Here is a 15,130-nt window from a genome sequence, read left to right as displayed (position 1 = left end):
GCCACCTGAAAATTGGGGCACCCCTGGGTCTTAGCATCCACGCACCTTGTTTTCCTATCCCTGTTTTGACCCTTCCTGCAGGCTCCCACAATGGCTGCTGCAGCCTGGTGAGTCTTCCTTGGGAGGGAATCTAGTAGTTAAAAGTGAAAAAGCCTCAGCCTGCCAGACCTATTAGCACAACATTGAAACTGTTAAAGAGCCATTCAAGGGGTAATGAAGCTATTTAACAGGCATTTGCCAACACCCAGGTATATACTGACAGGTTTCAGAGTGGTAGTCCTGTTAGTCTGTATCAGCAAAACAAAGAGGAGTCCTTGTGGCACCTTAGAGACTAACAAATTATTTGGGCATAAGCTTTCGTGGCTATAACCCACTTCATCAGATGCCCACGAAAGCTTATGCCCAAATATACTTTTATACTGTCAGTTTCTGACTTTACTGACAAAAACAGTTGTGCATTAATGTAATTATACACAGAACATGTCCAGTCTACAGGACCTTAGTTTAAAAATTGCTTTAAAAATATTTCATTAGTGAGCTGGTGAAGATTATAAAATGACATCTCTAAAAATGCTTGCATAGACTTTTAGATGCACAATTCATCTTTAGCCTTAAATGTTTGGATCTTCAGGATATATAATTTTTTTAATAAATCCTTCAGAAGACCTCCCTTATCTAAAATACACATTTTAATTACTATAGTTAAAAAAAAAAAAAAAAAATGGCTTCCAAGTCTTCCTGGCCTTTCTGTCCATCCCTTCACCGCCTGTCTCCCCACTTCCCGACTGACGAGAGCCCTTCAGGGACAAGAGTCCTTCCCTTCCAGATAGCTGGACAAAGAGTTTCCCTTTCCTTAATTCTGGCTATCTGATGAACTAGTTTTAAGAGAACCCTCCAGCAAAATCAGTACCTTAGTAAGACATAAAATCCTTGTTATACTAAAATCTTTGAAACATGTTTTTTTAAATTGGTGAAATTTCATAAACATGTCTATTGTTGTGGAGATCAGACAAAGTAAATCAGTGTTCCCTTTTTTCTAAAAGCAATGAACATTGTTATGAGCACACTAAATTCTCTGATTAATTTAAAATAATGTCTTTGCTTCAGTGAGTTAAATATGTAGTAATCTGGAATGTTGGCTTAAGGTTTAGGGTACATTTAAAATATAAATTTCATCTTAGAAAAACGGATTAAGAAAATGTTAAACAGAGAAGAGCTGCATCATGTATTCCCATTACATGTAATGTTGTATTCAGCAGGACAGCTGACTCACCCTTACTATGAAGTTTTTGAATAAGGCCTGGTCTAGCACTAGGGGGGGGTGTCGCTGTAAGATAACGCAACTTCAGCTACGAAGTATCTTATTTCGATTTACCTCCCATCCTCAAGGCGCTCGAGAGCGACGTCCGCGCCTCCCCATTGACTCCACTACCGCCGCTTGCTCCGGTGGAGTTCCGGAGTCAACGGGGAGCGCATTGGGGATCGGTATATCACGTCTAGATGAGACACGATATATCATCCCGATAAATCGATCGCTACCGCCGATACGGCGGGTAGTCTGGACGTACCCTAAATCTCTGACAAACTTCAGGGATATCAAAAAGCCTGTGACTGATGTTTTTTGTTCCCAAAGTTTTAGTCCTTTTCATTAGGTACCTTCTTCATGTCCATTCTGCCTGAGGGAGAGGGCATGGGAGTCTCTGCGGGGAACTGTGACTCTCCGCCACAGTGAGGCAGGCCGGGCATCTCATTATCCTTTGCTGTCTTGTCCCTCCTCCCCCTCCCCCACCGGCCTGTGAGCTTGGGCTGCCATCGGGCATAGGGACACCAGTTTAATAATACTGCGTAGGGCCCCATAAATCCTAAGGATGGCACTGTTTTTAAGGCCCACCTTGACAAAGCCTTGGCTGGGATAATTTAGTTGGGGTTGGACCTTCTTTGAATAGGGGGTTGGACTAAATGACCTGAGGTCTCTTCCAATCCTAATCTTCTACGATTCTATGCTGACAGGAAGGCTTTTTCCATCGACATAGCTACCGCCTCTTGCAGAGGTGGATTAAATACACCGCAGGAGAAGCTCTCACATCAGCATAGTAACATCTTCCCTGAAGCGCCATAACTCCACCACTACAGCATTTTAAATGTAGAACCTGCTCTAAAATATTCTGGGACTGACCCAGTTACAACACCACTGCATACAATAATGGAAGATTTGCATAGTATGAAATCCTAATTGATATTAGTGCATATAGTGCTATTTGGATGTGTGCTTTTTAATTGTACTTAAAGATAAAAAATAAGCAACAAATCAGCTGAATTAAAGAAAAGTGAACTGGAATTTTATTGGTTTTGATTAAGATATTTGTGTTTTTGTAAATGTTTATGCTTTAGTTGATCACACCAGAGTATATAAAAATTGTTGTAAACCAAAAAAACGTGCAGAAGATTACAATCCTTTTTTCAACTCAGAGGAACATTAATTCAGCTCCCATTAAGTCTAAAAGCTGTGAAAAGGCCAAAGCTCCCACCATTAAGGTAAAAACATCTGTTAACCACTCTTCCTTTCACAGCAAGATATCATGTAATCTGTTGGAGCCAAGAAATTCTTCATATTTGTCTTCCTTTCCTTCCCACCTGCACAGATTTTCTTCACAGGACTCTTTGGAGTCACAACTGGTGCCACACCTTAAATAAGCCAGACAGCTTATTTGAGCAATACGAACCACCCCACCCCTTCACTCTACTCAGAAAAGGAAGGTGAGACAGAAGGGAAGTTTCTTTTTACATTAAAACCTTTCTGGGCTTCAGTCATTTCTTAAAATATGTAGCAAAGGAAGCCCAGATTCCCACAGCACCAGCCTATATTTGCAGCAAAGAGTCCTGTGGCACCTTATAGACTAACAGACGTTTTGGAGCATGAGCTTTCGTGGGTGAATACCAACTTCGTCGGATGCAGCCTATATATGAAATTTGATATTTTTGTAAATTCAGGTTCTGTTGTGCATGTATTCACTCACTCACTCCTCCACCCTTCAGTTTCAAAGAAGGGCCAAATTAAAGTTTCCATGTCACACACGTCCCCACTGCAGGTCTTTCAGATGTAGCTATCCATTGTGTTACTTTCCATGAAGAACATTTTAGTTTAATACTGTATTTGATTAAATTTTACCTCTGAATATCAGTTTGCTTTCTGTTTTAATAACAAAAATATTTAAAGATGAAAACACTCTCCAAGGATCTATTAGTTTATTCTGCTTAAATCAATATATCCTCAAAATATTCAGGCAGCAAACTCAATACATTTTCACTCCATCCAATACATGTCAATTCAAATCATACACACAGAATTAGATGGAAGAGAACAAATTTTCATTTAGGAGTTTCAATTAAAACTAATGACTGTTTCCCAAGATGGTATATTTTAATTTATAAGTATATTCTTGCTCATGACCACATACCTATTTAGAATTAAATACTTAACATAACCAGCTCTTAGAACCAAAGACAAACATGTCTGGGTTCCTGCTAGCTGATTGTTGCATATTATAAAATAAAAATTGCTAACTACAACCAATACTACATATTGTGAAGTTCCAAGCAGCATCACTGGAAAAATCAATGCAGCATAAATTTCAACAAAGGCACTAGTACTTACTTTAAAACAATCCACTTTATTGAGATCAATATGTATGTTACAACCAATTTGTTTTTGCATTTAGAACTGTTACAGCATTACATTTTTAATTAAGTGCTCATCACACACTGTCTAGGTATTTTTATGCTGCCCCTCTCCAGCATTTTATCAGACTGCCTATTGGTATTGTGGTAGCACCTAGAGGCCCCACCCTATTGTGCTAAACACCGTACAATCATGCAAAAAAGAGGTGCACCCCGCCCATAAAAACTGACAAAGTGTAAGATGAGAGACAACAGGTGAATACAGTAAATACGTTAGGAGCACAGGGCAACAAGATGATACTGGTCAGCATGACAAGCAGCAACGACCATTTATACACTGTTAATACCTGTTATAGTTGCCAAGTTGTTTAAGCTGCAACCCAATATTTCAAAACAAGATTTTTAATTTTCATTTTTTAGAGTAGATTGATTTGTAAAGGAAAAACCTCAACTGGCAGTCCTGTATCATCCACCCTGTTATTTTGACAGCTTACTTGTTCTTCATCATCTAAGCTCCCATCCTCATGCAGCAAATACACTTATGCATGCAGTTCAAAAGCACTGTCCAAGGTTCAGGTGGCACGCTAACCAATTGCCCCAGAAAATTCAGTGGTGTTCTGGAAAGCAGCTACCTGGGAAAGTAACAGCATTACAGACCACACCCTTTCAGAGAGACTAATCATGCTGTGCTCCAGTCTCTACTTGTCCAAGGCCACTCCCAAGTCAGGTTCTCAAAATTAAGAGGTGAGGTTTCTAGTGTTGTGTGTAAGAATTCCTGTACACTGCACAAGTTACTTCTAAATGTCAGATGATTAACTACAATAGAGACTTTACACACAGTGAAATGTCATGAAAATCTGAGCATTAAGTTCTATAGGTGGCTCAAACATCCACTGAACTCTGCAGGAAAGGTGTGTGTTGTTAACCTGGGAGATTAACAGCAGAGACTCATTTTAAATCTAAAAATTTTAGTCAAACTGGTAAAGTTGTGACAAATGAGAACTATTGTGTACAATTACATTACTGTATCCAGAGCACTTAAAATCGGTTAACATATGAATAGGCATCACATGACACTTCATTCAAGCTGAACTTTAAAGAAACATTAAAAACCAGAGCAAAATGAAGGGTGCAGTATAAGAACTGAAGTAGAGCAGAATGCTGTAGTGTGAGAACTCATGAAAATTAAACACTTCCTCCACAAAGAGGTGTTTTTTAGCATTCAAGATGGACTAGATCTCTGTTCGGAAGTGTCTGACTTAGCTTGCTTGTGTTCAGTTTTCTGCTATAAATATCCTGATTTCCTGTGCATCATACAAGTAGCAATTTTAATTGCATATTTCTCTCCTGTTGTTTCCTAACTAAGCCAGAACAGGCTTTGCCTCAATGAATTTGGCCTTCCTCCAGTCCAATCAGATAAGCATGTCAAAGACTAACTTGGTTCTAACTTGAGGGGGTGATGGCGGGAGAAAGACCCCCAAATGTGAGGAGGCTGCTGAATTTCACATTAGTGAAATTACTAAAGTGTTGCCAACCTTCATGATTTTGTCATGAGTCTCGTCATAATTGTTTTCCTTAAAGCCCCAGCTCCTGGATTCAAGTGGATATGTGGTTATTTCAGCCTTCATTATTAAAAACAAAGCAAGCAAAAGCCTAATAAAAACATCAAATTTATTATTTTTATATAATCTCATGATCTTAAAGCCAATTCATGATTTTTGGTGACCCTGACTCATGATTTTTGAATATCCGGAGTTTGCAATACTGACAATGACTTTAAAAATAAATTTAAAAAAAAAATCTACAAAATGTTACAGTAGTAAGAAGTATGAATGAAGATTAACACGAGACTCTCCAAGTTTGATGGAAAGAACTTCTCATGATATTCAAGGTTAAAATTAACTATCAGGTTAGCCAGCTGATTTGTAGATTACTTCATCGTTCAAACACTGCCAACACCACAGGGGGAATACAGGCCTCTAAGAAATTTATCCAGAACAAACAGGCACTCATACAAATGTAACTACTAGAAAAAGAAGCAGAACATTTAATAAAATTCGAAGTCCAATTACACTTTAAAAAGTTTTTGTATGCTCCTTGTCTGAGAGGTGAAAAAGATGAAGCTACTACTTCTGTTAGGCGAATCATAGAATATTGCGGTTGGAAGGGACCTCAGGAGATCATCTAGTCTAACCCCCTGCTTAAAGCAGGACCAATCCCCAATTAAATCATCCAACAGATTTTTGCCTCATATCCCTAAATGGCCACTTCAAGGACTGAACTCACAACCCATGCATTCACATGAACTCAACTCACAATCATGCAAAAGAATAGAGAAGGTTCCCAAGAGTGTCTTGGATAGGCTAGAGGAAAGAAGAGAGAATTACTGTGGCAAGGATGGCACAGACACCAGCATTATTACAAAAACTACAGTTTTCCATTGAAGTTGTCCAAAATACAGCAGTAAATGCATACTGTGACATTTTTGAACCATTACAGCAGAACGCTTAAACATTTAAAGCCTCTACAGACCCTAAAATAGATACACTGCTACAACAGAAAAGTTTGATGTTCTTCTCTACCTTACACTCTAACGCTCTGGGTTTCTCTACTTTAAATACAAAACTTAAGTGACTTATTTTTCTTTTTAAATGGAAATAAATCCTATTTAATAGCAGATATTTATCCTATCTACTGCGTTCAACCTCTCCAACATTGCCCAGGTATGAAAAGAATACTGCAGCCTGTAAATCTAGTCAGTTTCTCTAGCTCCAATACAGCATCTTGAACATGCCAATTACTTTTGATTTCACCTGCAGACAAAGGTCACCGCTTAATGCCAGGGAACTGAAATTAGGGTTAGTTATCTAGAATTACAGGCGTCTCACCTTCTAAATACCAATACCAATCTAAACCAGAAGTCCAGCTGGAATGACCACCTACAATATTGTATTTACACCCATTTTTAAACACTGCCCCAGCATAGCCAGTATATAACAGAACAATGACTAAGGAAGCTCTCACTTCCTGCCTAAAGGGCACATTGTCCCCTCCAAGCACAGGAAAGTAACATTCAGAAATGTATTTACATCGAGATAAAACTGATGGACTTGATTACGATCAGGTTTCTATGATGCATAAAGATGTGCAAGCATAAAGAAATAGCTCTCTGAAACATGCGGACTTCATCATTAAATTGCAACTCCTGACAAACAGCCAGAGATAGGAAACTGTGGATAGCAAGAAACCCAGTCACAATGACCTTTGTAATCCACATGAATGATTCCAGGTATAGAAATCTTCAAACAACTCTTGAGATAAATCATTAAAGCAGTACAATTATTCAAAGAGACTTGGTTTTACCAAGGGTCTAATATTCACAGCCAACAGCATGTGCTTTCTGTGAAGGGAAAGGGTTAAAGAAACAGCTTGTGAGCAGAAAAATTGCCTGCAGGAGTTCATTCTTATGCGGATCACGTTATTAAAGCACTAATTAAAACAAACAATCTCACTGAAAGTTCAGTAACCTACCAAAGTGGCAATCTGTATGCAACAGTCACAATATTTTTTTCCATCTCGAGAATCAATTTATTCTCCCTTTCTGCTTTAAGTTACTACCATTATGCTAAGAAAGACATGTTAACAGTTTATGTTTTGAATGTTTTTCCTGATTAACAGGAAAAAATAATCAGTTCTGCCCCACTGTTTCACAGTTAAAGGCCTGTTTTCTCCATACTTTTATACTGGCCTTCATTTCACTTGTCTATGATATACATTCAATCAGTAAAGCGGAAAAATAAAGCAATGTAACCAAGGCTTTCCTGTGGATTAGCAGTTTAAAATTTTTCTAGCCAAGTGGTACATTGCTTGTAAAATAACCCATTTCGCTAAACAGTGCTATCTTCAGTCACAATTACTAGCAACAAGACCAGATAGTTTTGTACATTTATTCCCCTTCACCTTTGTTTAATAAGATGCAAATTTAATGAATGGGTTATTCAGTTACTGAAATAAAATCATCATTACTCCTTCCTTCTCACCAGTGAAGCAATCAACGACCTAAATTAAAGAGAGAACCAAATGCCAGCCAGTACCAGACAAGGTTGTTTTACATCTGAGTGTCACTGAATGAACAAGATGGATGAGACCAGACAGCTCAGGAAGCAGACCATCAGTTCCAACTCAACCACACAAATGGTATTTCAAAAATAAAAACAAACAACTGTTCATGTGTTTAAAGCAAAGTTTTATAATTTTCCAATAAAATAATTAAAATTGAAATCAAAGCTGTCCCATTGTTTATTGATATTGCCAAATTCTGAAGTGGGTTTTTTTTTTGTTTTTTTTAGAAATACTGGAATTGTTCACGCACAAGAAGAGTTTGATTTGTGGAATACTCCTTAATTCTTTACTTTCAACAACAAAATACAGGGAAGTACCCAGGTGACCAGACTAATAGGCCTCACCCCTCCAATTCCTTAGTAAATGTTTATCTCAGTCCATAATGCTTCACAAACATCAGCCCCATTGCTAAGGAATGAGCTTCAAGGTAGTTGGCATAGCTTATTCTGACCCCTGGACCATTGTAGAGCCAGTTTAACTCTTCACCTTTCACTATATGGACTGCACCAAGAGAAAACTTAAACCAAGTTTCTCCTTCAGCAACCTAATCACGTATAAATGCACTAATTACATTCACTTAACATGTGCCAAAAATCCACACCGTAGACATAAGCCCTGTTTCCATTGTAAATCTTTTGTGCATTGCATGTGCATACAAACTCTGTTGGCATGTCTGCTCACAAGCTAAATCAAGCTATAAATGGTTTAGATTTTTTTTTTTTTTTTGCAATAGCCCAAACAAGGAATAGATAGTAACTGGCTCTAGGCATTTTCAGCTTTTTTTAAAACTAGGCCAGAGAAAAATAAATTAAAAATATTTAAAATTTGAAGTGTTGATATCAAAGGTAATTATTACATTTGATCAGTAGCAATCGTCTAAAGGTAACATTTAGAAGTAACAAGGAACAATAGGGACTGACAGCTAACCCTAGGGCCTCCCATGTTCCTGCTTTATTTTACATTGAGGCCTAGCAAAGAAGCATTTAGCCTTTCTGATGCTGTGAATTAGTGACTAAGCTACAGTTTAAGCAGGTGGGAGCTCAATCCCCATCTGTTTTAAAACACATGAATTTGTTTATAAAAAAGTCCCATAGGGCAAGCTCAAGGAGTGTGAGCTGCCTTCGTGGGGGAGGAGCTCACCTTCATGTATTGCAAGGGGAAGTCAACTTGGGGACAGACATTAGAGCCCAGGTGCCAGCCTGAGCCCAAGGACCCTGAAAGGTGGAAGGGTCCCAGAACTTGGGCTGCAGTCCAAGCCCAAACCTCTACACTGCAGTTAAATAGCCCCTTAGGCACACGGGTTTGGACTGAGTCAGCTGGTATGGGCTGGGGGGAGGGGGAAGAAGGGGTGTATCTGCAGTGTAGACATATCTTTGGTGTCATTCATACCCGCCTCATAGGGAAGCGGCCACCAGTGTCACCAAAGGGCAAGAAACAGGCATAGTGGGGAATAATGCTAGTAATTCAGAGACAAATTAAGGGCTTTGCCTTGCAGAGAGAAATTAACTTTTTAAGTAACAACTTAAGTTTAGAGTTACCTCTTACAATCCCCTCCCCCTACCCCCACCTCCCGGCTCTCTGCAATACACAGGAACACCCATTCTGCTGGCAGCAAGCTGAATGTATGCCAAATGTTTCTGTGTAAGAGGAAAATCCCTGTTTCTTTTCTACAGTATCCAAACATTTTCTTCGACCGACTGTCTAGTTGAAAGAGCTCTCCCAAATTATGCATTTCACGTTCAGATGTGTGTCCTTATTGTTTCTCCAAATGTTTGTATTAATACATGTAAAATATTAAGACATAGGAGGCTGACACCAACTGCAGTGACAAAAAAAGCTTACGGAGTAGATCAATCGCACTAACAGGCTCAAAAGATTCAAGTTCAAATGAAAAAAATCGAAGAATATCAAGAAAAAAAGTCAAAGGAAAATGATGAACATCAACTCTCCTCCCCATTTTTAGTATATGTGCTGCCAATTTTACATTCCCTTCGTGGCTGAGAATCTGAGATGACACACCAACCATTCTTTCTAGTATACCAGCAATGCAAGACATGCAGTTCTATTAGTTGAAATGCATTTGAGCTGTACAGAATTTTTTGTTGGCGTTTCCAGGGTAATATTACACTGGCACTTTTCAGAGCCTGGGGAAAATAATTTGAATCCCCATAGTTCGTGGGTAAGATCTTTTACCTTATGATAATGATCACACTTCTCACAAATTTCTTCAGTTAAATTATATATTGTACATTTTGTATATAGAATAGAAACCTTTTTCTAAAAGTTCCTTTGCTGTATAAAACAGTAACAATGAGTAATATTCAAGAACATTTATACAGTTATTACAAACATCACAACACAAGCAGGTAACTGAATTGAAACTGAATTATTCTTTGCAAAAGTACAGCTGCAGACTCATGGAATGTGTATTCTGGTGCATAAAGCATAACGTTTATATCTAATATATGCATGCACATTCACTTCCTACTGTACAGAACAGTAAACCACAGCTTCTTAAATGTAATCGGAGACTAACGTGTCAAGCGCATAGCAGGCAGTGGAGCTTTGAACAAATACACCCATTAACTAGTACCTCATTTTTAAATTTTAAAGACAGCACAAACAATAGGAGAGTTGGAGTAGCAGAGTTTTTCCCCTCCCCACACACCCTCCTTACCAGTTTCTGAGCTTCTGGACTGAAGCAGTCTGCTTCCGTTTGCATGGCTGCAAAGTTTGTTATTCAACTTCAGAGGCTTTGAAGTTCATACACGAAAAGGGAAACAAAATATCCACCCTACTACTTGCTAGGCTTCTGCTTTATTTACTTAACATCCCAGGAAAGTATTTCTAATCCAGCTTGTCAAGTGTTTATCCAAACAAACAAGAGGACTCTATCCACTTCTCGAAAATCCTCACATTTCTGTCAGAGGAATGCTGATCCTGCGCTGCTGACACAGAAGTCCACCTAGGCGAGTGGTCAAGACACAAGGCGAGTCACATAGGTGCTCTAGGGAGCACACAATGAGTCTGTGTGTTTAATAAAGGAATCTGTCCTTCACCGCTTCAGAAAACACAAGCACAGACTTCCTCTCACAAAACTTTCAGTTCTTTCAGTTCACATTTGTATCGAAGTTTCCACCTACTCTCCCCACCCTACTTCAAGGGAACGGCAGGACAGTAATAGCTTACGGCTCCACGCCTGTCAGTAACTACAGTTCTTGAGTCAGCAAGTGAGCAGCTGGCTCCAAAGGTGCAGAAAGGCAGACAAGCTGATTTTTTCTCTTGCCCAGGCACAGGACCTTTGACTAAGCAACTGTCGTCATCTGGAAGTTTGCTGCAACATCATTCTTTGCTCCTAGTCTTGCCACAACCAGCACTATGACACCAAGAACAGGACGTGCTTATTGCTCTAGTGTTTTCTATAACCATCACTTTACAGGCTGTCAAATACAAATAGTTTGTGCTACTTTATGAAGCCTCTTGCGCTACTACTGGCGTAAGTTTCATCAAGTGCATAAACTTAACTTTTAAAATTCGAAAAAATTCTGAGTTCCACTTGTAAACACAATTCCTTTTTGCCTCTTATCCAACTTTTCATACTGTGTGCAGATATGGTCATCCCATCTCAAAAAAGGTATTGGAATTGGAAAAGGTTCAGAAAAGGGCAACAAAAATGATTAGGGGGTATGGAATGGCTTCCATCTGAGGCCATTAAGATTAATAAGACTGGGACCTTTCAGCTTGGAATAGAGACAACTGAATGGTGATGTGATAGAGGTCTATAAAATCATGAGTGGTATAGAGAAAGTAAATAAGGAAGCATTATTTACCCCTTCTCATAACACACAGAACTAGGTCGGATCCAAATTAATGATTAATAGGCCAGCAGGTTTTAAAAAAACAAAAGGAAGTATTTTTTCACACAACACATAGTCAACCTATGGAACTTCTATGCAGATGACGTTGTGAAGGCCAAGAGCCATAACAGGTTAAAAAAAAAAAAAAAAAAAGAATAACAAGTTCATAGAGGAGGTCCATCAATGGCTAGTGAGGCAAATAGAAAGGAGCATAAACATTGCAAATAAGTGCAAGAGTATAATAAGACAAGCCAAAGGAGTTTGATGAACGGCTAGCCAAAAACTCCAAAGGTAATAACAAAATGTTTAAGTACAGGAAGAAAGAGGAAGCCTGCTAAAACAGCCGTGGGGCCCCTTGATGATGGCGCTTAAAGATGATAAAATGATTGCAGAGAAACTAATGGATTCTTGCTTCAGTCTTTGCAGCTGAGGATGCTAGGGACATACCCAAACTGAGCTGGCTGGTGTGGGTGACAAATCTGAGGAACTGTCACAGATTAAGGGTCACTAGAGGAGGTTTTGGAATGATAAACTCAACATTAACAAGTCATCGGACCAGATGACATTCACCCAAGAGTTCTGAAAGATCAAATGTGAAGTTGCGGAACTATTAACTAAGATTTGTAACCTGTCCTTTAAATCAGCTTCAGCACCAAATGACTGGTAGTTAGTAATGTAATGCCAATACTTAAAAAGGGCATAGCAGGTGATCCGGCAATTACAGACGGTAAGTCTAACTTCAGTACTGGGCAAATTAGTCGAAACAATAGTTAAGAATAAAATGTTCGTAGACACAGAAAAACAAACTGTTGAGCACACAGTCAACATGGTTTCTGTGAAGGGAAATCGTGTCTTACTAATCGATTAGAGTTCTTTGAAGAGGTCAAACAAACATGTGGACAAGGGGGATCCAGTGGGACATAATATACTTTGATTCCAGAAAGCCTTCGACCAAAGGCCTCACCAAAGGTCTTCTTATAAATTAAGCTGTCATGGGATAAAATGGAAGGTCCTTTCATGGATTTGAGAACTGGTTAAAAAGACAGGGAACAAAGAGTAGGAATTAATGGTAAATTAATGGTAGATTTCCTGGACAGATGTCAGGATATGCTTCTATGGGCACAACGTCTGAGAAATCCAGCGCAAGGTTGTGCAGAGGAGAGAGAGAGAGCATGGTGAAGAAATTTGGGCAGCATGGTGACCTCAAGAAGAAAAAGAAGCGAGACGCCCATGTACAGCAACGGAGATACAGATGAGCAACGTTTTCATGTTCTTTCCACAATACTAATGCCAGAGCAGAGAAGACTGGTACTCGAGAGAGGGGGCAGAGGAACTCACCCGACTGAGAGCATGAGATGCACTGCTAGAGGATGGGGGTGCCACAACCACCTCCAAGAGAGGAGGAGGGTGGTGGTGTGGGGACTCCCTCCTCAGGGGAGTCATCTATCTGCTGCCCCGACCAAGAAAATCAAAAGTCTGCTGCTTGCCAGGACTAGGATTCACGATGTGACGGAGAGACTGCGAGACTCATCAAGCCCTCGGATCGCTACCCCTTCCTGCTTCTTCACGTGGCACAATGATACTGCAAAGAATGACCTTGAGCGGATCACTGCAGACTATCGTGGCTCTGGGAAGAAGGATAAAGAGTTTGAGGAACAAGTGGCGTTCTTGTCCATCCTCCCCGTGCAGGGAAAAAGGCCTGAGTGGGATCGTCAAATTTTGGAAGTCAACAAATGGCTACGCGGTGGTGTCAGAGAGAAGGCTTTGGATTCTTCGACCATGGATAGTGTTCCAAGAAGGAGGAGTGCCTAGGCAGAGATGGGCTCCACCTAACAAAGAGAGGAGAAGCATCTTCGCAAGCAGGCTGGCTAACCTAGTGAGGAGGGCTTTAAACTAGGTCACGGGGAAGGAGACAAAGACCTGAGGTAAGTGGGAAATGGATACCGGGAGAAAGCACAGCGAGAGTGCAAGAGGGAGGATCCTGTCTCAGACGAGAAAGCAGACAATCAGCGAGTTATCTTAAGTGCCTATACACAAATGCAAGAAAGCAGGAAACAAGCAGGGAGAACTGGAAGTCCTCGCACAGTCAAGAAAGTATGATGTGATTGGAAATAACAGAGACTGGTGGGATAATCACATGACTGGAGTGCTGTCATGGATGCATAAAACCGTTAAGAGGCACAGGCAGGGCAGAAAAGTCGGAGAGTTGCATAATATGTAAGAGAGCAGTATGTCTGCTCCCAGCTCCGGATGAACTGCAGAAAAACCAGAGTCTCCGATTAAGTTTAGAAGTTTAACAGACAAGGCTGATGGTCAGTGTGGGAGTCTACTAAGATCACTAGACCAGGGGATGAGGTGACGAGGCTTTCTTCCGGCAACTAGCCGAAGTTACCAGATCGCAGGCCCTGTTCTCATGAGAGACTTAATCACCCTGATATCTGCTGGGAGAACAATGCAGCGGACGCACAGACAATCCAGGAACTTTTTGGAAATGTAGGAACAATTTCTCGGTGCAAGTGCTGGAGGAACAACTAGGGCAGAGCTCTTCTTGACCTGCTGTCACAAACAGAAGTAGTAGAGGACAAAAAGTGGATGGGAACCTGGGAGCAGTGACCATGAGACAGTCGAGTTCAGGATCTGAACAAAGAGTAGGAGAGCAGTAGAATACAGACCTGGACTCAGAAAAGCAGACTTTGACTCCCTCAGGGAGCTGATGGCAGGATCCCTGGGAAACAACATGAGAGGAAAGGAGTCAGGAGAGCTGGCTGTATTTTAAAGAATCCTTATTGAGGTTGCAGGAAAAAAAACATCCCGATGTGTAGGAAGAATAGCAAATATAAGCAGGCGCCAGCTTGGCTTAACAGTGAATCCTCTGTGATCTTAAACGCAAAAAAGAAAGCTTACAGAGAGTGAAGATATGGACAAATGAACCGGAGGAGTATAAAAATATTGATCAGCATGCAGAAGTGAATCCAGGAAGGCCAAATCACACTTTGAGAGTTGCAGTTAGCAAGAGATGTTAAGAGTAACAAGAAGGGTTTCTTCAGGTTTATTCAGTAACAAAAAAGAAAGTCAAGGAAGTGTGGGTCCGCTTACTGAATGAGGGAGGCAACGTAGTGACAGAAGATGTGGAAAAGCTAAATGTACTCAAGACTTTTTTGCCTCTTGTCTTCACAAACAGTCAGCTCCCAGACTGCTGCACTGGCGCACATAATGGGAGAAGGTGACCAGCCTCTGTGGAGAAAGAAGTGGTTCGGGACTATTTAGAAAAAACTGAACAGCACAAGTCCATAGGGCCGGATGCACTGCAAACCGCAAGTGCTAAGGAGCTGGCAGGATTGATTGCGAGCCCACTGGCATTATCTTTGAAAACTCATGGCGAACGACGAAAAGGCAATGGTAGTGCCCATCTTAAAAAGGGAGAGGAGGATCTGGGAACCACTCGCCCTCTGCCTCACTCAGTCCCTGGAAAA

At 40.4% G+C, this 15,130-nt stretch overlaps 1 protein-coding gene across 20 annotated transcripts in view; it reads right to left on the bottom strand.

Moving 5' to 3' along the window:
- The window catches only part of LRRFIP1 (LRR binding FLII interacting protein 1), a 223,848-nt gene that overhangs the window by 123,419 nt on the left and 85,299 nt on the right, over positions 1 to 15,130 (bottom strand). Inside the window, exon 1 of one of the 20 annotated variants that reach the window (XM_075069908.1) lies at positions 10,478 to 11,153. The exons of the other annotated variants lie outside the window; for them this stretch is intronic. Within the exon in view, the coding sequence (XP_074926009.1) occupies positions 10,478 to 10,522 (45 nt within the window). The 5' untranslated portion in view covers positions 10,523 to 11,153. Of the gene's footprint in view, positions 1 to 10,477; positions 11,154 to 15,130 lie in introns of those variants that run through there. 20 annotated transcript variants of the gene reach the window in all.

The sequence above is a fragment of the Chelonoidis abingdonii genome, chromosome 10 (genome assembly GCF_003597395.2).
Source record: "Chelonoidis abingdonii isolate Lonesome George chromosome 10, CheloAbing_2.0, whole genome shotgun sequence".
Lineage (NCBI taxonomy): Eukaryota > Metazoa > Chordata > Testudines > Testudinidae > Chelonoidis > Chelonoidis abingdonii.
Note: the sequence above shows the minus strand (reverse complement) of the source record. Positions and strands in the feature narration are given on the sequence as shown.